This window comes from Geotrypetes seraphini, chromosome 4 (genome assembly GCF_902459505.1).
Source record: "Geotrypetes seraphini chromosome 4, aGeoSer1.1, whole genome shotgun sequence".
Taxonomy (NCBI): domain Eukaryota; kingdom Metazoa; phylum Chordata; class Amphibia; order Gymnophiona; family Dermophiidae; genus Geotrypetes; species Geotrypetes seraphini.
The window spans coordinates 261,573,241-261,599,194 of NC_047087.1; the positions used below are offsets into that span (position 1 = coordinate 261,573,241).

Sequence of the window (25,954 nt, forward strand, 5' to 3'; positions counted from 1 at the left end):
GCAGATCCAAGTCTGCATCTTCTCCACGCGGGCAGAACTTCCCCCCCCCACACACTAGCTCTAGGGATGCAAAAAAACTCACAACAAATGCTGAAAATAATAGAGATATACATAGCAGATCAGAGACATACCTTCCGATTCATGTGCAGAAGGAAAAACTGAAGGGAGCAGCAGAGCTCTCTGGAGAAAGAGGAGGATTGAAAACCAGGAGTGGATTCCTTATGCATGGCTTGCAAGCATGGGGAGAATATCCTATTGTCCAGAATGACACCCCTATTGCATAAATGTCTATATATTATTTTTTTCAGACTGCTATGATTGCCATATGATTTCAGAAAAAGGAGGATGGATTGAGACATCTGGGTTTTACTTCCAATAAAATCCAAGTGTCTCTCTCTGTCCTCCTTACTTCCAATGCAAGTAAAACCCAGATGTCTCAATCCATCCTCCTTTTTCTGAACCCTATATGGTAACCCTAGCTATGTTGAGAGTTGCACAGGGACAGAAATCAACCCCATCCATCCCCGCCTGTCCTTGCCAGAATCAAACCTATCCCTACTGGAATTCAAATCCATCCCTGCCTGTCACCGCTGGAATCGAATCCTTCCCTGTAAGTAATCTCTTCCAGCCCCACCTGTCCCCATAAACTTCAGAAGTAGTTATTTCATTTAATTATGCTATTGAATTAAAGGCTCTGGGAGAGACCCACTTACAAATAAGCAAAGACGCTTCATTAATTTGGAAATATTAATTGGGAAGAATACAAACTTTGTAAATGGGTCTCTGTCAGAGTCTCTAGTCTAATGTAAATATAAAATATAAATACTCTAGCTGATGAGGACCCTCAAGCTATGTCAGCTGAGGACTTCCTCTGAAGGTGACCAGGGGGTCCCTTTTGTCAAGCTTGGCAGGCAGAAGTAGCATCCCTGAATCACAGATCCTGGCACCTCAGTGGCTCAGGGATGTTGCAAGCGACTGCTATGCTTGGTGAAGAGGAGTTCTGATAACCTTTGGAGGAGGTCCTCAGCTGTTGGTGCTTGAAGATTCCCACCAGCCACAGCAAGGGTCAGCAAGTACTTCCAACACTAGAGAAATAAAACCAGAAATGCATTTCCTTTTCTTTTGAATACAATACAAAGATCTGTTATATACATTTCCCAAAGCTAACATATTTCAGTCAATAAATTCCTTTCTTTACTTTTATTGTCCTGAGATTTATTTTTCCATGAAGTTGGTTCCAGTTTTTTTTTTTCTGCTTTCCTGTCTTCTGCAAATTCTTCTTCAAGCAGTTGCTTACTATTGGTTCCTCCTACCATGGTCCAGCATTTCTCTCTTCCCATCCTCCCATTGTATAGCATCCTCAATCAGTCTCCCTTTTTTTCCCTTCCTCACTCCTGCACCCCCATATGCAACATGTCTCCCTTTCACTGTCCATCTCTCTTTCTCTCATTCCCTCCCTTACTGCAAAGAGTAGGGGGAGAGAGAGAGGGATCCAGAGGACATCTTTCCCACCCCCTCTACTGCCCCACATCCAACATTGCTCCCTCTCTTCCCCAGACCATGTGCAGCATCTTTTGTCCCTGCCCACCAGCCCCACTGTTGGATATAGTGGTGGAGAGGGAACAGTGGGACAGATTGAAACAAATGCAAGAGGGAGGAATATTGGACATAGTGGTGGAAGGCATGGAGAGAGAGAGATGTAGCATGGTGCTGGAGAGGGGTGATAGGAGAAGAAAGGAGGAGAAATGTTGGACTGTCCCCTTCTCATCTTTCTCTTTCCCATTCCTCTTGCTCTCTATGCTCAACAATTCTCCTTTCTTCCATTCCCCATGTGCACCATCTTTCTTTCCCTCTCACTCACACACCCATGCCTAACAATTCTTTCTATTTCCTCCCATGCCTCTACATCTTTCCCTCTCTCCTTCCTTCGTCCCAAATTCGTGTCCCCTCCCTCCTTCCTTCGTCCCAAATTCGTGCCCCCTCCCATGTCCCAAGGCATTCCTTCCTTTGTCCCAAGTTCGTGCCCCCTCCCATGTCCCAAGGCATTCCTTCCTTTGTCCCAAGTTCGTGCCCCCTCCCATGTCCCAATACATTCCCTCCTTTACCCCAAGTTCATGCCCCCTCTCTCTCCCTTCCTTGTCCTAATGTGCTCGCTCCCTCCCTTCTGTGGCCCAACTACTCCGTGCCCCCTCCTGTGAAACTATACCAGAGCCATCCAGGTGGGCTGCTTCCTTCCTGCCTTCCAGCTACATTTGCTTCTTTGCAGGGCCATGGGCAGTGGTTTCTGTACACTGTTGACCCAGAAGCCTTCACTCTGAAATCAGAGGAAAGGCTTCCAGGTCAGCTGCAGGCAGCGTACTGGGAGCGCCACAAACAGCTTTTTGGAGGGGCGAGTGCTGCTGGAGAGCAGGAAGGAGGCGCTGCTTACACAGTACACACTGGTGAGAGCCCCTCAAGTTGCCTCCATTCCCACATGATCCACACAACCCCGGGGGGGGGGGGTAAATCCACAAGATCCCACTTAAGCAGTCTACTACAATGATCCCTTGTTCAGAAACCGTTTTCAAAAGAACCAGTATATCATCATCATCATCTTGTGTAGACCCACAACCAAATACCACTACATAAGTGTACAATTTATTACTAGTATGCCAAACACTTATCTTTGAGACTATACTTCATCTGTGTATCTATGGCACAATAACTATTCACGTTACTTTGATCTATAGTTACAGGGATAAAATAGAACAGACATCTCAAAAATTTGTATTAGATCCTACAAATAGAACACAATATATAACCAAGTAAGTCAGAAGACTTCCTGAAACGTTTGATACATAAAAATAAACCTATAGTACAGAAACCTGTATCCGCATATCCTAGGAAACCACCTGACCCTCCCTTACCATAAAGTGTCGTGTAGATGTTTACCATACACATTACTTCAGCGCATGTTTTCGCACCCACTCACCTGTCTTGCACCTGCTGGGCCGATGTGGCACTCTGATCCGACATAGTGCCAGACGAAACCCAAAATGAATAAATACAAAAATGAAACAAACAAACGCGATCTGCAGGTGGAAGAGACCAGCACCATTCACTCAAAATGCAGGCCTCAGGCGCGTCTCAGGCTGACAGGCTTCAGCCATCAAGCTACTCGCTCTCGGGGGGGGGGGGGGGGGAGGAAAAAAACGAGAGAAAAAGCTCAAGTAGCCTTTCGCCTCTAAGCCGCCACTGGAGTCGTGGGCAGGCCGTGGGGTCCAGAGCCGTTACCAGGACCATTCCCCATGAACTCCACGGCGCTACTGCTATTGATGCCTGCGTGTCTGAGTCAGTAAACTAGGTGGTCGCTCTTCCCTTACGTATCGCGTCACTTTTCTACGGTCACACGCTAGTGTTAGATTCGGCAAATCCACAGGTCAGGAGACACGGTAAGACGCTCAGGACGCCCTGACGCATTACAGAAGCGTCGCGGGGCGCATGGGACATGTAGTCCAGGCAACTCAGACACAACAAACGCTGTCCCTCCAGCCCTCCAACAGGACTTTACGTCCCAGGTGGAGACTGGCTAGAGAGGAAAGAGGTAAACGAGAGACTTCGAAACGACGTTGAAATAGAGGTTTACGTCTTTTCATTTGGAGGGAGTGTGGAGAGAACTCAGGTGGGCGTTTTCTGACTTTCTGACTTCGTAAACGAAGTCTACAGATAAAAAAAAGTGGAGCATTTTTATTTATTTATTTATTTAATTTGAGCTCTTCGTTTTCTGTTCTAAGTGCTAGTGTTTCATTTTGGGGCAAGGCGTTTTTCTGGAAGGCAGATTTAAGGTTCGCTTCTTTAGACCAGGAATGAGAGCGGGTTGATTTATTATTATTTTTTTTAATCCGCAATACTAATTTACTATCATATCACTGGATTTGGCCAGGTAAGAGGGGTTGAAGGCGTGAATAAGTAGCGAGACAGTACTGGGATAGAAACCGTAAAGAGTGTTAGTTTTGTGTGGGGTTTTTTTTTAAATATATATATATATATATATAACTACAGTATTATAATACATTGAAGGGAAGGAATGGAGAGGGGAGGCAGCTGCAGTTTCTTCCCTACAAACCCAGTCTTTTGATTAGGAAAGGCATATATACCCATCATTTTGCTACTTCCATTGTTGTACGTTGTATTATATGAGCTTCGTGTCCGTATCAAAAATATATAGTTGACGTTGTGAAAATTTTCTTTTTGCGCTATGAAACAGCGCTCATGGTACTATGTACTAAAGGGTTTTCTTGTTTATGTTGTCTGTGAAAAAAATGCTTAGTTCGCATGTGACTTCTTCAGGGAGCAGACTTGCAAAGGGGCTGTTTATTCTGACCCTCTAGGAAAGTTAAGGGTAAAAAAAAAAATGCAGCAATATAATAATTTCAGTATTAAATAATTACCTCTGCAAGATAAGTTTGGTCTAGTAACCTGCAGTGCTTGACCCAACAGTATTAAACCCCCTAGGGGTGAACCTTCTGCATATTTTAGGTTAGTGAATTCGTCGGACCTGCCTGAATCGGAAATGGATTGTTCCGATTCGGGCAGGTTAGTGAATCTAGTCCTAAGTCACTTAATTTTCCTATACTCATATCTGACTTGTAGGCATTTGGAAGTAGGGAAAGGGGGTGGGACTTAATATACCGCCTTTCTGTGGTTACAATCAAAGCAGTTTATATATTATATACAGGTACTGTACTTATTTTGTACTTTGTGCTATGGAGGGTTAAGTGACTTTCTCAAAGTCGTAATGAGCTGTGGTTGACATTTAATCCAGTTCCCCAGGTTCTCAGGCTGTTGTACTAACCACTGGGGATTTGTTCTTTGATGCTACATAAATATTAGTATTTCTATGACAGGATCTTTGCTAATGTATTGTTTTCTAGGGCCAAAGTAGCATGATTCTGTTATGTTTCCAAAATATTCTTTGGTCCAACATTTTACTGTTAGCTAGAAAATAGCCCTTCAGTTTCAACAAAGCAACCCTTCAGCTTACAAAGATGATCTTCCTTAAAGGGGGACTTCTAGATACAGAACAAGCAAAAGGTTACTTTAGGCAGGACAAAAGTGAATAGTCATTTCAGACAAATCCGTACTCCTTGTCTATCATAAGTACAATCTCTATTTGAAGAGACCATGTGATCTAACATCAACCTGCACATGGTACCTCTTTTTCTTGTTTCTACTTGAGAAGGTCCTATTGTGGCTTCTAGTTTTGGTATAATTGATAACCCCAACCTTTATATTACAAAATTCACCTATCCACATCACATTGGTAGACTACAGAAACCTTATCAGTTCAAAGGATTTCCCAGGAACATCATTGCATGTTTACCACAGATGCTTTTATCTGCACTTGTTTCAGTCAAACTGACTGGTCAAAAGCAGAGAAATTGCTCTACATCAGATGCAATATTTTACACCTTTGAATCTTATTCCATTTTCTGCCAGATCAATTGAGTCTAATTCAGATGGACAATGAAGTGGCAGTATTTATCGTCAAGAAACAAGGAGTGCCTTTTTCCTTCCACTATGCCAAGAGACACCCAAAATTTGGGACTTTGCAATCTACAATAGTGTAGCTGTTCATGCTGCTTATATACTGCAGAATCAAACCTCTTGCCTCTTTGTGGATGATACCAAAATAGAGTAGACACCCCTGATGGTTAAGGATAATATAAGGAAGGACCTAGTGAAGCTTGAGGAATAGTCTGATATTTGGCTGCTAAGATTTAATGCTAAGAAATGCAAGGTCATGCATTTGGGCTGCAAAACCACAAGGGAACGGTACAGTTTACGGGGTGAAGAACTTTTTTGCATGAAAGAGGAGGAGCAGAATTTAGGTGTTTCAAGTTTATTAAAAAAATTTTATACCGCTCAATCAGACTTCTAAGCGGTGTACAATAAAATAGAATTACAATGATAAAACTGATGTAAAATTTGACAATAAACGAACAGGGGAGGAAAAAAAAACTGACTAAAGACGAACAGAACTGACTAAAGATGAACAAAAACAGAGGGAAAAAGGGGAAGAACTACAATATTTTTGAGAAAAGAGAACAGTCAAGGGATTAACAGGAGGGAGGGGATTTCATAAAAATGTCTAAGTATTTAGCCCTTATAAGGGCAGTTAAGTTTCAAAAGCATCTTGGAACAGGAATGTTTTCAGCTTTGTTTTGAAATGGGGCAATATGATAGTACTGTATGTGATAATCTTAAGGTGGCCAAACAAGTTGAAAAGGCAATGGCAAAAGCTAGAAGGATATTTGGGTGCATAGGGAGAGGAATGGCCTGAGGAAAAAGGAAGTATTGATGCCCCTGTATAATACTCTGGTGAGACTTTATTTAGAATATTGTGTACAATTCTGGAGACTGCACCTTCAAAAAAATATAAACAAGATAGAATCAGTCCAAAGGAAGGCTACTAAAATGGTTGATGATCTACTACTATTAATCATTTCTAGAGTGCTACTAGATGTACACAGTGCTGTACCGTCACAAAAGAGACGGTCTCTGCTCAAAAGAGCTTACAATCTAAACAAGACAAACAGGATGCCAGGGTGGGGGTACAGTTAGGGGTTAATCTGCTGGCTAGGGTGGTGAGTAGGATTATGGATGGAAAGCTAAATCAAAAAGGTGGGTTTTCAGTTTGCTTTTAAATGAGGTAAGGGAAGGGGCATGATGGTCGAACTTAGGTAGTTTATTCCAGGCATATGGGGCAGCTAGTTGAAAAGAACAAAATCTGGAATTGGCAATGGAGGAGAAGGGTAAAGATAAAAGCAGCTTATCTGAGGAATGGAGTTCTCGGGGAGGCGTATAAGGAGAGATGAGAGAGGAGAAATACTGAGGGATTGCAGCATGAATCACTTGTAGGTTAGTAATAAGAATTTTAACTGTATGTGGAGGTGGATAGGGAGCCAGTGGAGTGATTTGAGGAGAGGGGTAAGGTGAGCGTAGCAAGGTTGGCAGTAGATAAGTCATGTGGCTGAGCTTTGTACCGATTGCAGGGGGAGAGACGGTTTAGCGGGAGATCTTTTAGAAATAAGTCTTAAGCGTGAGGTTACCAGAGTCAAGGGTCTGGGCAGTGTGCTCAGAGAGGAGGGGCTGAATTTGGCGATGTTGTAGAGATAGAAGCGACAGGCTTTAGCAGTTTGTTGGATGTACATAGAAAATGAGAGGTAGGAGTTGAAGATGATGCCAAGGTTGGAGGAGATTTGTGGGGCATCGACTTGGTCCACTCTACATACATTTTCCAAGTGGCAAGGGAGGACTCCACCTTTGGGTCCTCAGTGTTACAAGCTAGCACAGAGGTCATGCTTTAGATTTCTGGGACTGCTTTTGTACATCCCGGTTGCCAAGAATGATGCACCTTTTGCACTAGAAAAATAGATTAGGTTCTTACCTTGCTAATATCTCATCCAGTAGATAGGTGTGTCATTCCTGAGCCCTGCCCTGTTAGTTATCTCCTGTGCCTGCCTACTGTCTTAATTGGAAAGTTAAAGTCCAAACTGAAATTTGAATTTCAGTCAGACCTTAAGAGTATGAAGAATAATCTTTTGCTATAACTCATTGGGGGTAATATTTGAGCTCTATAAATGTTTCTGTTGGTTCATAGACAGTGGCGCGCAAGACGCCAGCGTGCTGACAATCCAGCGCCAACAATTCGGCGCAAGAAAGAAGCGCGCGGGGGAAAAATAATTTTTAAAGAGGTCCGATGGGGCGTTTGGGGTGGCAACCCCCCCACTTTATTGATTAGTGTTCGAACTGCTGTTGGAGGGGGTTCGGGGGGTTGGAAACCTCCATTATAGCGAAAATGGAACTTTTTCTTATTTTTTTCGGGGAAAGTTCCGTTTTCTCTATAATGTGGGGGTTTCACCCCCCCTCCCCTCCGCAACGGCAGCGCGAACACTAACCAATAAAGTGGGGGGGTTGCCACCCTAAACCCCCAGTCGGAGCTCTTTAAAAATTACTTTTTCCCCCCGCGTGCTGGTGTCTGGCGCCGAATTGTCGACGCTGGATTGTCAGTGCGCTGACATCTGGCGCGCGATTATCCCGTCACCATTTCTGTTGGGTATGATTATTTTGATGTTTTGATTTTTTTTTCAATGGCAATGTTTATCATGCTTGTTACAATTTCAGAGGAGAACAGAGTTGTAGTTCAGGGAGTTTCCCTGTCCCCCTCCTTTGCATGTTTTCTTTACAGGGCTATCACTTGCTTTGGTACAAACTGAAGGGGGCAGCAGAGCCCTCTGGTGAAGGAGGAAGAATTCAAAAGCTGGAATGGATTCATTCTGCACAACTTGCAAGCATGGGGGAGATTACCCGGCCGTCCAAAATGACACATCTATCTACTAGAAAAAATATTAGCAAGATAAGGACCTAATCTCTTTTTATAGAAATATAATGCACATTATTGCTGCTGTTTGTTTGCATTAAATAGCAAATAACATGCCTTATGGCAGTAACGCATCATAACTACTCCTTTTATAGCCGAGTACAAAGTGATGCACATAGGGAAAAATCACTCAGGTTACAGCTCATAATATTAGGTTCCATATTAGGAATCATCATTCAGGAAAAAGATCTAAGTGTCATTGTGGAAAATAGATTTAAATCTTTTGCTTGATATATAACAGTGTCCAGTAAACAACATTAGGAATTATAATGAAAGAAATTAGAAAATAAAGCAAAAACAATCGTATTGCTTCCGTATCACTCCATGTTAAGACTGCATTTTGAGTACTGTACTGTGCAATTTCTGTTGCAACATCTCAAAAAAGACAATAGTAAAATTAGAAAAGGTATACCAAATTAAAGAAATGAAAGGAATCACCTATAAAGAAAGGCTAGGGAGGTTAGGTGCTGTTTAGCTTGAAGAAGATATGTGATAGAGGTCTATTAAAACTTTAGCAGGGTGGAATGGGTAAACACAAATCAATTATTTACTCTTTCAAAAAGTACAAAGACTAGGGGACACACCATGAAGTTACCATGAAGGAAAATATTTTTCCCTCGGTGCACAGGTTAAACTCTGGAATGTATTGCCAGAGGATATGGTCATAGCAGTTAATGTAGTTTATTTCCTACAAACTCTTGATATACTGCCAATTGATCGACGGTGTTTCACATCTAGGCAATTCAAAAATCAAACAAGGCAAGTGGTGCAAAAGCAGAAGAAAGAAAATTTCTAGACTGAGGGAGTTGGTGGGTTGAGTAGGAGAAAGGTTAGGGAACAGATGGGAGAAGAGGGTTACATAGAAATGGGACTTATTTGTCCATTGGATAGGTTTCCTGAAAGAACCAGGTTCTGAGTAATTTTTTTTAACTTGATGTAAGATTGTTAGTGTCTAATAGCCTGGAGTAATGAGTTCTAAAGATTGGAGCCAAGCTAGCAAAAGGCATTATCTAGGACAAGCATTACATCCAGGGTAGGTTATTTTAAGACTGGCCTGATGATTGCTGATTACCATCTGTGTGGTACTGTTCCCAATTGCAGGTAGGTTTATTAGCGTTAGGATCAATTTGATGAAGGCATCTTTTGTGGCTGTCAGGAGATTCAGTGGGCACGGATTGAGGATGGATCCAGAGGGTTGTAGCGCTGCAATTGTTTTTGCTAGGTTGTCATAAGATGCTGGCTCAAAGTTTTGGTTCCAGGTTCTCTCCTAGGGAGTCATTCTGGGTGTTTGCTGGGTTTTGAGGTGCTGAAGCAAGATTTACTCGTATGCGATTTGATTTTTTTTTCTTGGAAGTAGATGGAGAGGGTTTCACTGTCCGGGTCAGTTTGTAGGGTGTTTTTTGTTTCCTTGTGAATCAGTGAGCAAGATTTTTGTCAGTGTGAAGAAGTTCCTCAATCTATTTGGAGCTTTCTGTAGGATATTAGTAAGATTTTTTGTTTGTTTTTTTGGCATCATGAATGGATAGTTTGTATTCATCTAGCAGTATTTTCCAGCGGGCTTTGTCCTTTTTGTCTTTGGATTTGCATCAGTTTCTTTTGTCTTTTCTTAGTTACCGGTATCTCCTCTTTTTCCTGAGGTCATCCGTGAACCAGGGGGCAGGATAAGTTATGAGAGTTAGGTTTAATTACTTTGGTTTTCACTAGTTTTCATACAGGATCTTGACTTGTTTGTGCCAGTTTAACACAGCTTCTTTGATGAGTTTCAGTTCAGATCTTATGGTTTCAACTATTTAAAAGATGTTGAAGTTTTTCTAGGTTAACCTGAGTTAGGGTTGAGTATGTTCTTGAATGGAGTATATCCTTGGTCTGGGGCTCTGTAGCTAAGTTCACAAGATGGAACGTCATACAGTGGTGATCGTACCAGGGTACTGGTTTTGAGTATTGGATGTGAGGGTTGGATTTTTTGTGTAAAGACTAGGTCAAGGGTATAGCCCACTGTGTGGATGGTAGAGGTAATGATCTGGTGGAAGCCTAGGTTTGATATTGTTGTTAAGTTAGCTGGTGCTTCGGTGATGTTTGGGTAGTTTGTAAAGTTGCCAAGGGTGACGATTCATTGGTGGGAGATAACTAGCTTGCGGATGACCATTAACGATCTCGAGAGGTCTCTTAGAAGTTAGCATATACTTTGTCAAGGAGCATTTTTCAGAAGTAAATGTCCCTGGTAGAAGCAAAGGTAGGAAAGAGATTTGAGCTGCTTTCCAAGTGAGATAGTGGAGTTTCCAAGGGGGAGAGGTAGGTTTATATGAGTGCAGGACAGCTAAAGAATGATTGAGTTAAAAAGCCCTAAGCAACTTTTTGTTAAGGAGAGGAGAGATACCTGGAAAAGATAGAAGGATATGCAGAAAGTTGTGAAAGGGATGAGACAGGAAATGTAATGCTCAATTACAATGTACTTTTAAATATATGCAACAGTTTTATACAATCTCTGTATAGGAACAGTTGAATGTAGATCATGGTTAGAGAGGGTATGGGTATACCAAGGTTGGGAAAGTGAATGGATTCATAGTTTTTAGTGTTAAGAAAAAGTTGTCCTTTTAAGCCAGGAGGTCACTAGGAGAAAGTAGTTGAGGAGTAATAGAGGAAGAAGATAGGATTAAAGAGCAGAGAATATGAATGCCTTCAGCATGGCAGAAACAGCATCTTTGAGATTGAATGAGCAGGGGGCTAAGAAGATATTAAATAGTATTGAGGTGAAAATGCAATCTTGTGCTATGCCAGAGGTTAGTGTGAGATAGGCAAAAGAATTGTGAGAGATTTTAAATGTGTGCTCTGAAAAGTATGATTAGAACCAGGTGAGCACACTACCCAAAATGCTGATAGTCGGAAAATGTTGAAGAAGAAAAGTGAGATCAATTAAAGTTGAATGCTGAGGAGAGACCTAGGGCTTAAAATCTGGACAAATACTGGAAGATCATTCCATAAGCCATTGATAAACCTGAGGAAAGCCATAGTTTATTCCGGGGTGGTAAGTAAATGGAATCTTGCTATTTGGGGGATTCTGCCTCGTATTTGTGACCTAGATAGGCCATTGTTGGACCTTTGATGGTGTAGATCAGGGGTTCTTAATCTGGGGTCCATGGATGGGTTTCAGGGGGTCCATAAGGGTCCAATAAAAATTAACATTTATATTCACTATACAGCCCGGTACTGTTCTTTTTTTCTCACAGATAACGAGAGAGTAGTAGTAGTAGATATCTGTTAATTTGCACAAGAGGATTGTATTTTATAATTATGAGTGGCCATTACTTTTTGCATAAAAAAGGAGTGTGTGTTTTTTAATTGTTTACTTTAAAGTTTAATAGAATTTTCGAGTATGTCACATATGTATGAGACAATCAAATCTCAATAAATAAAGTACATTACTGTATATTCATTGCAAGCAAAGTTGTGTTTATGTGAATATTTCTGGGGAAGGGAGTCCATAGCTTTCATCAGACTCTTAAAGGGGTCCATGACTCAAAAAAGGTTAAGAATCACTGGTGTAGATAGACTTTTGGTCAGACCCAATATGGCAATTATATCTATATCTAATAACCTGATAAATTCATATGAGTTAGCAATTAGCAGTCTGATAACTTTAATATCTAAAAATTCTAAACATTATTAAAATTAAACAATTATTTGAAAATAAAAGCTTCACTATTTAAATTAATAACCATAATAAAAACCTCTTATTTATTAAATCCAAAGATATATATAAACTATAAAAATTTAATTAAATGTATTTACTTAACTCATTACTGTCAAATTAATGCTCTTTTTTGAAATGTCTTTAAAGTTTGCTTGTAAGAGGAAGAGGTTCAGTCAAAATGCCTCCAGTATGGACAAGCTCATATACCTCCCCCCCCCCCCTTTTTTTTTTTTTTTACAAAACCTGCAGTATTCTGAATTATTGGTAACTTGGTATGGTTTTTCTTAGTACATGCTACGTAAATGATGTTACAATAGTCTAAACGACTAAGTACTAAAGATTGGACCATAATTTTAAAAACTGAAACCACAAGCCATCCAACTTTTTTTTTTTTTCTTTTCCAAAAATGACCCAAGGGATCATTTGCGAAAATCAGAGCATCCAAATGCAAAATGGCCAAAATAAGCCTATTTGGATGTGGGAGGGGACAGCCTTTTGATGAACTGGCCACACAGACATACCAACAGAACAGTGGGGCACCTTAGGGGGTACTGCTGTGAACTTCACATAAAGGAGCCAGGTATACATGTCATGCTTCAAAACTCCCCCAAAACCTATTATACCCACCTGCCTACCACTACAATAGCCCTTATGGCTGCGGGTGCTACCTATATTGCAGTACAGTAGGTTTTGGGTAGTTCATACTTTTCACCATAAATGTAGGGAGCATGGGTTATAGGCCAGGATCCCCCTCTATATGGTCCACTACACTGCCCACCAGGCTATTCTAGACAACTGCCTGCTGTTCTACAAGGATATCACGTAATATCTGCAGCTGTCATAGAAGGCTGGTATGTACTGTTTCTGTCACATCTTTTTGGAGTGGGAGGGGGGTCAGTGACATGCTTTCACCTTTCCAGTGGTCATCTGGTCAGTTTGGGTACCTTTTTGGCCTTTATGCAGTTTGAAAATAGGTCTAACTCCGAACGTCTAAATGCTGCCCTGGACGTCTTCAAAAAGATTTGATTATCCCTGCAAGACGTCCAAATGGTAAGACTGCCCAAATCTCACCCAAAACATGCCTCTAGCATGCCCCCTTAACATTTAGACAAACTTGGAGGGTTAATTGACCTGCAAGATGTTTTGAAAATCGGTACTTGGGACATTTTGGTGCCAGTTTATACCATTTTTTGGATGTCTTTTTTAATTTCTTTTAAATGAGCCCCTTAATCTTTTGCCATCTTCACCTATTCAAATTTATGAACTTTCTGAGCCATTACACTGGACTTGCATTCCAAAGCATGAGATTTAACAAAAGTCTGAGAGGCAAACTGAGCAAAAAGCAAACAGATGTTATGCATGGATGTTACCGCCGTCCAAATTTTTTTCAAATGTTGTCTCCTATGGGTTTTTTAAGGAGGCACAATGTTCAGACACTCCCAATGAGTCACCGCCTCCTACCACATCCTCACAAGGGCTCTGCAGCTCCACTTTTCTTTTGGGAATAAGCCCTATCATTGCTGCCTGGTCTTCCTCAATTGTGTGGGAGTTGCTTGAAGAGGCTCTCCCTCCATTCCTTATTGACTGAGCCAGCTCCAAGCTACGTTGGAGCTGGTGGTAGATTTTAAGAAATCAGGCTCAGCGATGAATCTCTGTCCAAGGCAGGGTCACTCCTGCACAGCCCTTCAATGAGGAAATGCTTGGATATGCCTTAAATGTGCTGGCATAGCCAAGGATAGAATGCCAACCAGCACCGAGGTAAGCTTTGAGGTAGGAAGGAGAATCTTTGCTTTGCCCTTCCTCTTAAGCATAGCAGAAAGGCAATAAATCACTGAGGAAATTCAAAAATAAAGTAAATTCTCTGGAGCTCTGTCAGCTTTGGAAATGTGCATTATTTGTATTTTGTTCTGTACAGGAGGAAGCACTTTCCTGTTTTTCTTTCCTCAGTGTTCCATTGTTATGAGTCTGGGGTTTCTTGGGTTTCCATTTAAATGTCTGTATATTTATTTCTAAAAGGTTGTATGTAGGAATCTGTAGTAGTCTGGCTTGTCTGTGCCTATCTGTAGGTATACTACTGACTTACAGTCAGTAGAGTTGTAGTAGTCTGTGTTCATAGACTTCATGTTGGTGTGTGGTGTGGCAAGCTCCTGTGTCTCTTTCTATTTGCAGGGTCTTATGTCTGGTAATTTAGAGAGGAGGAGTGTGTGCTGGGAGAGGTGAAGAAAATGAGCATATAGGCAATGGAATAGGGTGGGCCCCAGGGACCATGACCATACCAGGTTTTGGGTTTTTTTTGTCTCATACAGAATTAGTTCTTGGGGGCAGGGAAGGAGGCAGGGACAGAGCTTGGTTTGTTTGGCCCATCCAAGTAAAAAATATGTTTTGCTTCCCTTGAGGAAGAATGCCAGCAAGGTGGAGAAAAAGAGAAGTGCCTATAAGATGAGTGTGTACCAGGAGGAGTAAGGAAAAGGTGATGGAAAGGGGGAATGTGAAAGAGGGAAGAGAGATGAGGGAAAGAAGTGAGGAATAAGAAGGAAAGAAAGGGAAGGAGAAATAGATAGATGGGGAAAAAAAACCCCAAGGAGAGAGGGGCTGAGGAAAGGGGATTGATGAGAGGAAAGGAAGAATTGCTGAAAGAAGGGTAGGAAGAGCTGGAAGAGGCTGGTTGAAAGATGGGAAGCAAAGAGGAAGGGATGGCGGAAGAGTTGAGGAAATTATGGAATGGTGAGGAGCAAGAATGTGTGAGCAGGAGGAGAGGTGAATTGAAAGAGTATAGGTGGAGTAAAAAGTGAAAACCAAAGACATTAAAGATGATGAGAAAATCTAAAAGAAATTAGAAATCTGAGAAGAGAGAAAATATGGAGAAAGAAAAAAATAAAACAATCACAAAGGTTAAAAATGTTATTGTCACCTTGGAGCTTCAACTGAGCAGGTGAGAGGGTTGAAGCTAGTGGCCGTGGGCTTGGGAGGAAGGGGTGGGACTAACAGTGTGTATGTGAGGAAAAGAGTGTGCATGTTGGTGGTGTGGAGGGGAAGAGAGGAAACTAATCGTTTCCCATATGTGAGAGGAGGGGAAGAAAATTCATATTCTGTCACTAATCTGAGCTCCCTACCTCATGCCCCCTCCTCTCCCCCCCTCCCCCCCCCCACAATGCTTATGGAAAAAAAACGATGTGGATTTTCAGAATAACATGGAATAGCTTGTTTTTAGATGTAAAAAGAAATCGTTCTTGCTTTGTTCCATTTTCCCCAAAGAGCTCAGAACAGGTTACAGGTTAAACATATATAATATGCAATTTGCCATAGTTACAGTACAAGTTTTGCACAGGAGAAACTTAAATAGCTACACTTCTTTTAGAAAATGATCATAGGTGCATACAGTAAGTACAAAGTAAAGACCTTTTACTGAGTAAAATCAGTTCATCTAATATATAAGAATTGCTGAAGGCAAATTATAGACAGCAGAAAATACCCACTAGGTTCACAGTGAGCAGCAGTACCTGGAGCACCTCCCTATGCTTTCTTGAATTCAGTCTTTATCTCTGGTAGAGGCAGTGTAGAGAGAGACTGTGTCTGAATTCAAGAAACTGGGAAAGGCACGTGGGATCTCTTAGGGAGAGGAGGAGACAGTGGATGCTGCGGATAGGCAGACTGGATGGGCCATTTGACCTTTATCTGCCATTTTGTTTCTATCAACCTGTTTTACAAAGCCACACGGCAACAGCCCCAAAGCCCTTTAAATCTCTATGGGCTTCGGGGCCATTACCACACAGCAACCGCTAGCGCGGCTTTGTAAAACAGGCCCTATGTTTCAAAAATGAATAAATTCCAATACAATGTGTCTGATCATACCAAGGATTTGTTTACCAATGAATGACCATTAGTAAATCATACATAACAAAGAATCTAGTAGCCTTTGATGTCTCTTCTGGTGATTGCTGGGATGATGGGTTTCTCCACGGGAATTGTCATAGACAACCAGTGCAAGGCAACTCACACAAGATATAACAGCCCCATGTGAACCAGTGGGTATCTCTCACACACATATGGGAAACGATTGACAATTTTATCCTTAAGGGCTCTTAAATTAAGAACATAAGCACTGCAGTACTGGGTCAGACTGAAGGTCCATCAAGCCCAGTATCCTGTTTCCAATAGTAGCGAGTCCAGGTCACAAGTACCTGGTACGTTGCCAAAGAGTAAAAATGATTTTATGCAATAAGCAGTGGTTTTTCCCAAGTCTATCTTATTAATGGTTTATGGACTTTTTCTTGTAGGAATTTGTCCAAATGTTTTCTAAATCCTGCTAAGCTAACTAATTTTACATTTTCACATTTCGGTTTAATTTACTGTACAGTACCTTACTTAAAGCCAATTTTCTGTGCAAACAGCATACCATTCCTTATGGATGGGATCTATACCCCAACTTGAAGGTTGGATTGCAGAAGATGTCACTCATGATGTCAATCATTTTTTCGGTTCCTCCTTGTCTCCCTGGGCAGTGTTCTCTCTTTTCAGTCTTAACGTCTGTAAGTGAGCTAAAAAGGTGTCTGCACTGGATTTCTTATTTTCAGGTTAAATCTGATTTTTTTTTTTTTTTTTTTGCGAGGCTATCTGTGCTAAGAGGTTTCCAGTAGTCCTAGGACAGCTTTGCCTGGGAGAGGATCTAGATGCTGGGATCTGCAGTCAAGAGTAGCCCTTCTGAAAGAGTACCTACCTGGCCAGCCTGCAGTATCACTTGGAAGATCAGGGATGGGTTCCCTGGGAGTGGCATTCACCCCTGTGGTGATCAGACACTGGAGTGCAGGATAAATTGACCCTGCGACTGACCGGGAGGTTTGGCTGTGGTCGGCTGCATCCTCCCCCCTGAAAAATTATGTGGGGGCGAGTGGGATCAAGGGTTTCAGGCTCTGTGAGTCTGAATAAAAGGCAGCCTAAAGAGACAAGCCTTGCTTGCCTGAGGCAGAAAAAACTCCTACATTTACAGCTGTAATAAGAAGCTGATGCAGGCACAGTACATGGCAATTCTGTGAGTACAGATCATTACTGTCTATGGGAGACATTGGGGTAGGTCCTGGGATCTGAATTTAGCAAAACTAAGGGTTTCTGGGGTTGTCCCAAGGGTTCCCCGCCTCTAAAATCCTATTTTCATGATTTTTGAAAAATTAGTTTTGCTTCGACAGGCTGTTGTTTAGCATCAAAAAGCGCCTGCAGCAGACATCTTGGATTTCCCAATTTTATTTTAAAAGCCTCTATCTACCTCAAAACACTTTGATTTTGGTTTTAAATCGATTTATATAATGGACTCCTCAAGTAGGCTGACCCCTATATCATGCCAAGAATCTGCTGGATGGTTGTCTGAGAAGCATCCATGTAGCACGTGCCACAGGGCACATGATGGGGGGGGGGGGGGGAGGCGAGAGCTGTGGGCTTAGCCCCCTCTGATCCCTCCATGGATCTGGGGTCATTGAAGCCTCCAGAGCTGTGCAGTAAAGCCCTGCTAGAGCTCTGTAGGGTCAATTCTATGTCACCAGCGAAATGCATCTGTGTGGTCACTGCTGACCCTGGGAAGAGGTTGTGGTAGACCAACAGAGGTACTCGGAGGATCCAGATCAGGTCTGTGACCTTGATGTATGCAGCATACCAGAAATATAAAAAGTTGTCTGCACCCTCAGTGCTCAGAGGGATTTCCTTTCTCAGAGCAAGGTCCTGGGGCAGCCAGTAGTCCGGTAGGATCAGGAGGTCCAGTCTGAAGGGGACTGGGATGATTTAGGGTCGGATTCCATTCCATTGCTCTCCCCCAAAAAAATCTTCAGTGAGGAGTCTGGGCCTCAGTTTGGGGCAGATAACCAGAATTCAGTGGTAGCCCTAGATCAGGGAGAGGATCTGACCGTGCGCAGACTTTTAAAGCTAGCAACTTTGAGGTCATACAGTGTCTCTGCAGGAATTGAACCTGGAGTCCCTCGCAGGTGTCTGCTGCCCAGCTTTCACTGTTATGCAGTACCAATTCACAGTCCACATGCTTCCCTTCGTACCCTCAGATTACCAGGATAATGGAGCATTGGTAAATGCCAGATGACCCTCTAACTGAGGCCAGGGCAATGATGAAATTATATCCCATGGCTGCTGAGTTTCATCAGCTAATACTTCCTAAGGTGGATTCTCTGGTGGCACAGGTTACTTAGAGAACTTCTCTGCCTAGCGAAGGGGGAATTATCCTGAAGGATATGCAGGATTGCAGGATGGATCTGGTCCTCTGAAGGAGAGAACTTTGCCAGTGTGTGATTTTTTTTGGAGCGGCTTTACCTCCCTAATGCCATCTCAGAGTGTGAAGGCAGACTGGAGAAATAGCTGACATGGATACCAGAGAAAATATCAACACTGAGTGCTCTAGCAGGCAGTGAAGTGGACATTCTCCTGAATAGCTGGGGGTCCTTCCTCAGCGCATAAAACATATGCAGCTGTGATTAAAGTACCCTATCTGAAGCGCTATACAAGTGTTAGTGCCGGTTGCACAGAGGTAGGTGGAGAGGTTGATTCTACCTTTACATTGCCAGTTCTTATTGAATGTTAACTGCCTTTTTGTTTTCATGTGCATAGATTGAGCATATTGCAATTAACAACATTACTGGGAAGTTTCTCACCCTTAAAAGAGAGAAGTTACAACAAGGAGGAGTTTATCATTTGCTTTGGTACAGACTGAAGAGAGAGGACACTGCCCAGGGAGACAAGGAGGCAGAGCTGAGAAAAATGATTGACATCTTCTGCAATCCAACTCGTGAGTTGGGATATAGAACCCATCTGTAATGTATGCTGTTCTACAGGAAAGAGGATTATCATGGTAAGTACCTAATCCTTCCACCCACAGTTTTCAGTGAATAGTTTATTTAAAATAGACTCATTGTTTACTCTTAGACAGAAGGGAGGTGTGGTGTTGAAAAGCAGACAGACAGGGAGTGTACAATTCAGTCAAGGGTCTTAAAAAGCACTAATTATAAGGGGGCATTCTAGGAATTAAGCTGTTGATGGGAAGGCTTGAACCAAAAAAAAGTTCTTAAGAAGAGCCTTGAATTTTTTATTTTTTTTTATTTTTTAGAGAAAGTTCAGCATGAATATCAAGTGGGATAGAATTCCATTAAATTGGTGCAAGAAATGTAATGGTGGATGTACTGGCTGCATGAGAACGGATTTGGAGATATGAAGGAACTACAAGTAGGTGTTATGAGGAGTGAAGGGTTTTAGCTGGGGACATATGGGATGAGTGATCTATAAAGAAGTAATGGTAAACCCAAATTCAAAATTTGGAAAGCCAAGATCAAAATCTTATAATATACAATATCAAATAAGAAGCCAGTGTTCAGTGTTGGAGGAGTAGCCTAATGGTTAGTGTAGCAACTTGAGAACCAGGGGAACAGGTTTCTACTGTAGGTCATTGTGACCCTGGGAATGTTATTTAACCCTCCGTTGTCCCAGGTACAAAATAAGTACTTGCATATAATGTGTAACCCGCTTTTTTTGTTACCACAGAAAGGTGGTATATCAAATCTTATCCCATCCCCTTTAATAGTTGAGTACATTCACAGTATAAGTAGGACAAACTTTGGTGGGAAAAACAAACTTGGTGTACATAGAGGTATAAATTTCAATACATAGAGGTTTTAATGCCTTAATTCTGAATTAACTGTAGCCTAAGCTGATGTGGTATTCTATGCATCAGAGAAGTAGAACAATCTAATCAGGACAGGGCAAGAGTGAATAAGTAAACAGGAGGGAATCATTGTCAAAAAGGTTTAATGTAGCACAAAAAATGACTTTTTCACCAAAGAAATATGATCTATTGCAGTGTTTCTCAACTTGTTCAATCCCCCGGATCACGTGCATCATTTTTCACCACTGCCTACCAGTCCCATGCCCATTTCTCCTTCTATCACCCCTCTGCAGCACAATGCCACATCTCTCCCTCATCACTATGTCCAACATTCTTCCCCCTTGCAATCCCCTTCAATCTCTCCCTCTGTTCCCTCTCCACCACCATATCCAACATTTCTCCTTCTCATCCTTCTCTCTCCCATGCATCTCTCTCTCCTTTCTATGACCAATTTTCCTCTTCTTCCTTTCCCCCATGTGCCACCATCTTTCCCTCTCACTCACACACTCATACCCAACAATTCTCCCTTTCTGTTCCCTCTTATGTCCCAAATAAATGCCTCCTCCCTTCTGTGTCTCATGTTCATGCCCCCTCCCTTCCTTCTGTGTCATAGTCATGCCCCCTCCCCCTCTCCTTCTCCCTCCCTGCGCATAAGTAGCCGCCCATCCGTAGAAGCCACCGCCGCTGCCCAGGATCCCGCTTTCCTGCCTGCTTCTTGCCACTGCCGGAGATCCCTCCCCCCTGAAGCCAACCCAGTTCTTGTTCGAGCCGCGCTCGCTCCTTCAGTCTTCAGCAGCACTCCTTGCAGGGACAGCACAGGTAGTGATTTATACACACTGCACGTGGCTGACCTACAATCCTTCCCTCTGACATCAACTCTGACATCGGAGAGAAGGTTTCTGGGTCAGCTACTTACGTGTAGCATACAAATCGCTTCCTGTGCCATCCCTGCAAGGAGTGTCGCTGAAGTCAGAAGGAGCAAGTGCAGCTCGAGCAAGAACTGGGTCGGCTTCAGGGGAGAGGGGAAAGAGTGGGCAGGCAGAGAGGGATCAGCGGCAGGGGGCAGGCAGGAAGGCAAGATCCCAGCACCAACAGCTTCTACGGATGGGCAGGAATATCCTCCGCAGCAACCAAGCCACATACCCCCCAACAAGCAGCTCACGTACCCTTAAGGGTCATGTACCATGAGTTGAGATACACTGATCTATGGTAATGCCAAGGGTTTTAGTAGGCTCCATCATGGGAATTTTAATTGCATATATCGTAAGACAGAAGGTCTGCTGCACCCATTAATGGAAAGAAGAAAGCAACTGCTTTGGAAGGGTTCACTTTGAGACCATTGTCTTTAAACCATTCAACAGTGGCATCTAATTTAGTAGATCTCTGTGTAACTATGGGTATAGTCCTAGCTTCCAAGGTAAACAACTGCAGTATATATTGTCCACATAGTTGTAAAAGGTAACTCAAGTATTTGAAGCACCAGAGCTATGGTGCTAAAAAAATATTTTTTAAAAATGGAGCCCTATCTTTTTTAAGGGAGAGGAAATAATTCACAATAGTAAGAACCAGATGGGAGATTGATCTAGGGAAGTCACTATCAGATTGGAATGTGGCTTTCACCATCAACAAAATACCTCAATTAATCCACTTTTGGAACTCAGGGAATGCTCATTTTGTCCTCCATACTTCACAGGCACAAATGTTCAGAGCAAGAAGGATCCCCACGCTACTTTGTCAAGTATGCTAGGGGATGTGGGATTGTATTTTCATACAATATTTTTGGTCAGAGATTGCACTCTACTTGAATAGCCTTTAAAGACAAAAGTCCAGTTATCTGTGGAACTTGTATTGTTTGATTTGACTGCTGGTTTGAGTGATGGGTAAAGAACAGACATTGTTAATTGTGGAAAAAATGTAAACTGTGTTCTTGGCTAAATTCTGAACCTCTGTCCATTTGGACACGGAGCCTGGCCCTGTTGAAGGCAAGGGGAGCAGATACTTCTGAGAAAAGATTTATCTCTGTTTGGAACCCATATTTGCAATCTATATCGCAAAGAACATTGATATTGAATATTTTGTGAATTTGGTGCTGATGCTGTAGAGGTGGGAAGATGGCTTTGTTGGGGATGGGGAAGGGTTAGGTATTTGGTCTAAGATGAAGTTGGCATACTATATGTGTGTCTCTTTTCTTTCCAATGTGCTTCTTTTTTGGTTGCTGTAATTGCTTACAAGTCATTTTGGAAACTAATAAAATTGTTTGACCATAAAAAGAGAGACCTAGACAGATCCTTTGTAAAAGTTTGTCTTTTGTACCTACTGTTGGGCTAATGTATTAAAATGCACTAGCTTTTGCACATCTTAGCATGGCTTTTGTGCACAATTATGTTTGCTGCTGTGGGTGCCCCATGTTAAAATGAGTTGTGCACCAACTGTGTACAAAGACTTGCTCTCGCATCAGTGCACAGTTAATTTAAATCCCTTGGTAATGAAGATGATGATCAATGAAGGTGGCTGAGAAGTGCATAGAAGGTTAGAAGGTTAACGTTTTACAAAATGTATTAGATTGCTGCTGTAATAAAAAGCTTGCTATTTACAATGTCATCTACCATATAAGATTTGAGTACATTTCTATGAAATAGAAATTTTCTGAGCTGACCTGAATGTCTTTTACAGAATGAAAAATATTACTCTAGCCCTGATAACTTGAGCCATTTATTCTACATTGCACAGGAATACTACAAAACAAATATTAAATATAATTTTCCTGTGAAAACAAGAGTACACAGACAGAAACTGACTTGCCCAGATTCAAACAAATAGGGCTGGATTCAGTAAATGGCACCATCAAGATCCACACTATGTGCCATTTCCAGTGCGATAGGGAAGGATCCATTCTCGTGAGAAATACATGTACAGTATATCAATCACAGCTTTTGAACACTTCCTTGTTCTACCCGATCTCTGCTGCCCCCTTCAGTTTCCCTTTTTGCAGGCAAGCTTGAAAAGTATCTTATCTGCTTGATTTATCTTCTTTTTTAATTTTGCTTACTTTTTTAATTTTTTTCACTCGTCACATTTGGTTTACTCTGCCTATGTGGAAAGGAACAGATTTTAAATCTGCAACTCAGCAGCTGGCAGGTGTATTCTTCCAGGGATCTGTTTCAGCCAACCTGCTGAACATTCGTGGAGCTCAGGGTCCATTCCCCCTGGTGTTTGCTCACCCCTTTGACTTGGTCAGGGACTGGAGTGCAGGCTGTTTGGGCACTAATAGCATTCTTTCAGGTCACTCACTGTGCTAGCTGCATTTGTCTCTGCCTCCCCCCCCCCCCCCCCTCCTTTTTTTTTTTTTTTTTGAGGTCCAGAGATCTTGGAGGGTTGAGAGGAGGTCTAAGTGGCAGCCCAAAGATCCCAGCAAAGTGGCTGAGTGACTAGAATCAGAGGGCCTCTCCTGGAACAGCTCTAACTGAGAAGAGCTGAAGGAGGCAGCAGCAGCACCACCACCACCGTTCCCCAGCACATGGTCTGTGAGTAAGACTGACAGTCTGTGGGAAAAATCGGGGGGGGGGGGGGATTTTCAAATGCTGTTTTTGATTGTTTCTACAGCTAGGACCTTGGTTACCCTACCTCTGAAATCCAATTTTTTAAAATGTTTTTGGTATCTCTGAGGTGATTTGAACTGTTTTTTTAGCACTAAAATTTATCCTCGGTGGCCATTTGGATATTCCTGGGCTGTTGTTTTTTTTTCCCCCCTAAATTCTCAAACTACTCCAAGACACCTCGTTTTGCTTCCAAAGTGCCAGGGATGGAGTCCTCTAATACCCCTATATCAAGCCTTGTTTGCGCCATGTGTCGCACTGAGTGAAACGGGGAGGCTGAAACTTGAAGTTTGGCTTCCATATGGCCTCCGTGGCATGGCACAAAGCTATTGAGCCTTTTTGGAAAGCAAAAATTCCCCCAGGAGCCCCGAAATAGCAGCACAGTGAACCGAATTGACGCAGAGGCATGCAGTCCAAGAAGAGGTGATGTGGAGTTGCCCTCTAAGGCGTTTAACCGAGTTCATTAATCTGCTCTGGCAGGCATATGTGCAGGGCCACAATATGCCTTTCTGGTTTGCTGACAAGTGACCACCTGTGTACTCCTCTAGGGATCTTCAGAGTGACTGTTCCATGAGAACAGACCTGCTCCCTGACTCAGAATGCCAGTCAGACAGATTCAAGGGATGAAAGTTCAGTTTTGATCCACTTATTGTCACAAAGTGAGGCATCCCTGAAGAGAGATTCGGCCTCCTATGTAGAGGATCAGGAAGAAGTCCCGGCCACAGAACAAGGAGAGGATCCCTCGATAAGGCAGATGTTCAAGTCTTCGGTGCTGATGGACATTATTACTGAATCTTTTTTGCAAGCTCAACATTGATCCGCCTCAGCCCCAGTCACCTCAGTGTTTTTTGCTGAGCGTGGTCCAGTCTCAGCTCATGTCTCTTCTGTGGCACCGAGAAATGAAACTCCTGGTTACAGAGTCATGACTAGGCTGTATCCTATGGATCAAGAGTTTCAGCAAACGTTTGCTATGCTAAAAGTGGATTCCCTGGCAGTCCAGGTGATCAAATGCACTTCCCTCCCCAGGGAATGAGGAGTCATACTAAAGGATACACAGAACCACAGAGTGTATATGGTCCTCAGGAGGCAGTTTGAGGTCCTGGCCTAGGAATTAGGAAGAGTCAGCAGCTTCCTTCATAGCGCACACATGCTTTGCGTGTGATAGTGGCTGATCCATTACCTGTGCTTATGCTGACAGGGGTAGACAATGTGGTGGATGCACTTTATGATCTAATCAGAGTCATGGCAAGTGTCTCCGCATATTCCATCTCCACCCAACACATGCTGTGGATCAGGCAATGGACAGGTGATTGACTTCCAAGATGACACTCAGCAGGCTCCCTTTTAAGGGACATGCTTTTTGGCAAATATCTGGATCTTATGGCTTTTGTGCAAGATCATCATTCCAAGTCCTTACCAAACAGCAGATCTTGAGCACCTAAGAGCCAGATTCGCAGCTCCTTTCAGGGAGCACAACGTTTTCGCCAGGACTCATCGCCACAATGGAAGCATTCAACATTCCCAAGGCTAAAAAAAGAAAGGCAGGTCCGCAACAATGTCAAAGTCTTGCTGACCATCTTCTTTGGCTCCAGTGGTGTGGTTCATCATAAATACGCACCACACATCACAACCATCACCAGCGCTGCTTCCGACAGTGGCAGAACCTTTAGAAGAAATGTGGCAGCCCAAGGGGACTACTTTGAAGGAGATGAGTTTTTTTATGAATAAAGGTCTGATACTTTTTGAACAGCCCTCGTAATTTCTTAAAAAAACACTAGCTAGAGCAGTAACTAAAAACCAACTAGACCTCTAGAGCTTTCCAACATGTAGAGTATTCTGAGCAGTGACATAACTTCCAGTTAAGGGCCCACAGAGCAGGGGGGATCCATCTTAGAAGATATAGGAGCAGCTATAAATGGTCCCTTTCCTTCTGTTTCCTCCCCCTCTCCCTCACACACACCACAGGGGCTGCCTGGGTGAAACTTTACACCACTGATGTTCGAAGTTGCTCATATTTGTTATTGCATGGGATAATCTCAGTTTGGTATACAGATATAATCTGGAGGAGCCAACTCCTTGGGAGGTAGGATTTTGGGAGGACTGGTATCTTGCTGTCTTCCAATTACACCTGTTAAATTATAAGCAACTTGCTTTTTCCTAGGAAAACCAGAACATTTTGTTTCCACACATGGAAATTCCTAGCTCCAAGTTGCCTTCAACAAAAAGAGGAAGAAAAAAAAAATTGTAACAGTTCGTAACAGTAGTGACAACATGTAGCATCTTGTCTTTGACTACAAACTATTATTCATCTTCCCATTTTCTTTGGAATTAGGACATACAGTATATGGAATAAAATCCTCATGCTCTTTCTCCTAGTGAAAATTGGTTCAACTGATTTGATCTCTTAGAGCAGGGGTTCTCAACTCAGTCCTCAGGACACACCTAGCTAGTTAGGTTTTCAGGATATCCACAATAAGCATACATGAGAGCTGTGGCATAGTTATCCAGCCAATTTTGGGTGAGTAAGCACAAAATTTTCTCTTCTACGTCCTACTCCCACCTTAAAATATAAATACTTCAGCTAATGAGGATCCCCA

General features: G+C 42.5%; 2 protein-coding genes across 19 annotated transcripts in view; one reads left to right on the forward strand and one right to left on the reverse strand.

Moving 5' to 3' along the window:
• Positions 1 to 3,402, reverse strand: part of MARCHF5 (membrane associated ring-CH-type finger 5) — a 42,438-nt gene extending 39,036 nt beyond the window's left edge. Inside the window, exon 1 of the mRNA XM_033943211.1 lies at positions 2,972 to 3,402. Within this exon, the coding sequence (XP_033799102.1) occupies positions 2,972 to 3,015 (44 nt within the window). The 5' untranslated portion in view covers positions 3,016 to 3,402. The remainder of the gene's footprint in view (positions 1 to 2,971) is intronic.
• Positions 3,403 to 3,497: 95 nt separating this feature from the next.
• Positions 3,498 to 25,954, forward strand: part of CPEB3 (cytoplasmic polyadenylation element binding protein 3) — a 241,276-nt gene continuing 218,819 nt past the window's right edge. For 3 of the 18 annotated variants that reach the window (XM_033943187.1, XM_033943199.1, XM_033943192.1), the window contains exon 1: positions 3,532 to 3,583. Coding sequence is in view for 4 of the 18 variants with exons in the window: in XM_033943205.1 (XP_033799096.1) it covers positions 19,278 to 19,325 (48 nt within the window). In the remaining 14 variants the exon portion in view is untranslated. The other 15 variants (XM_033943203.1, XM_033943206.1, XM_033943191.1 and 12 more) reach the window with 11 other exon arrangements.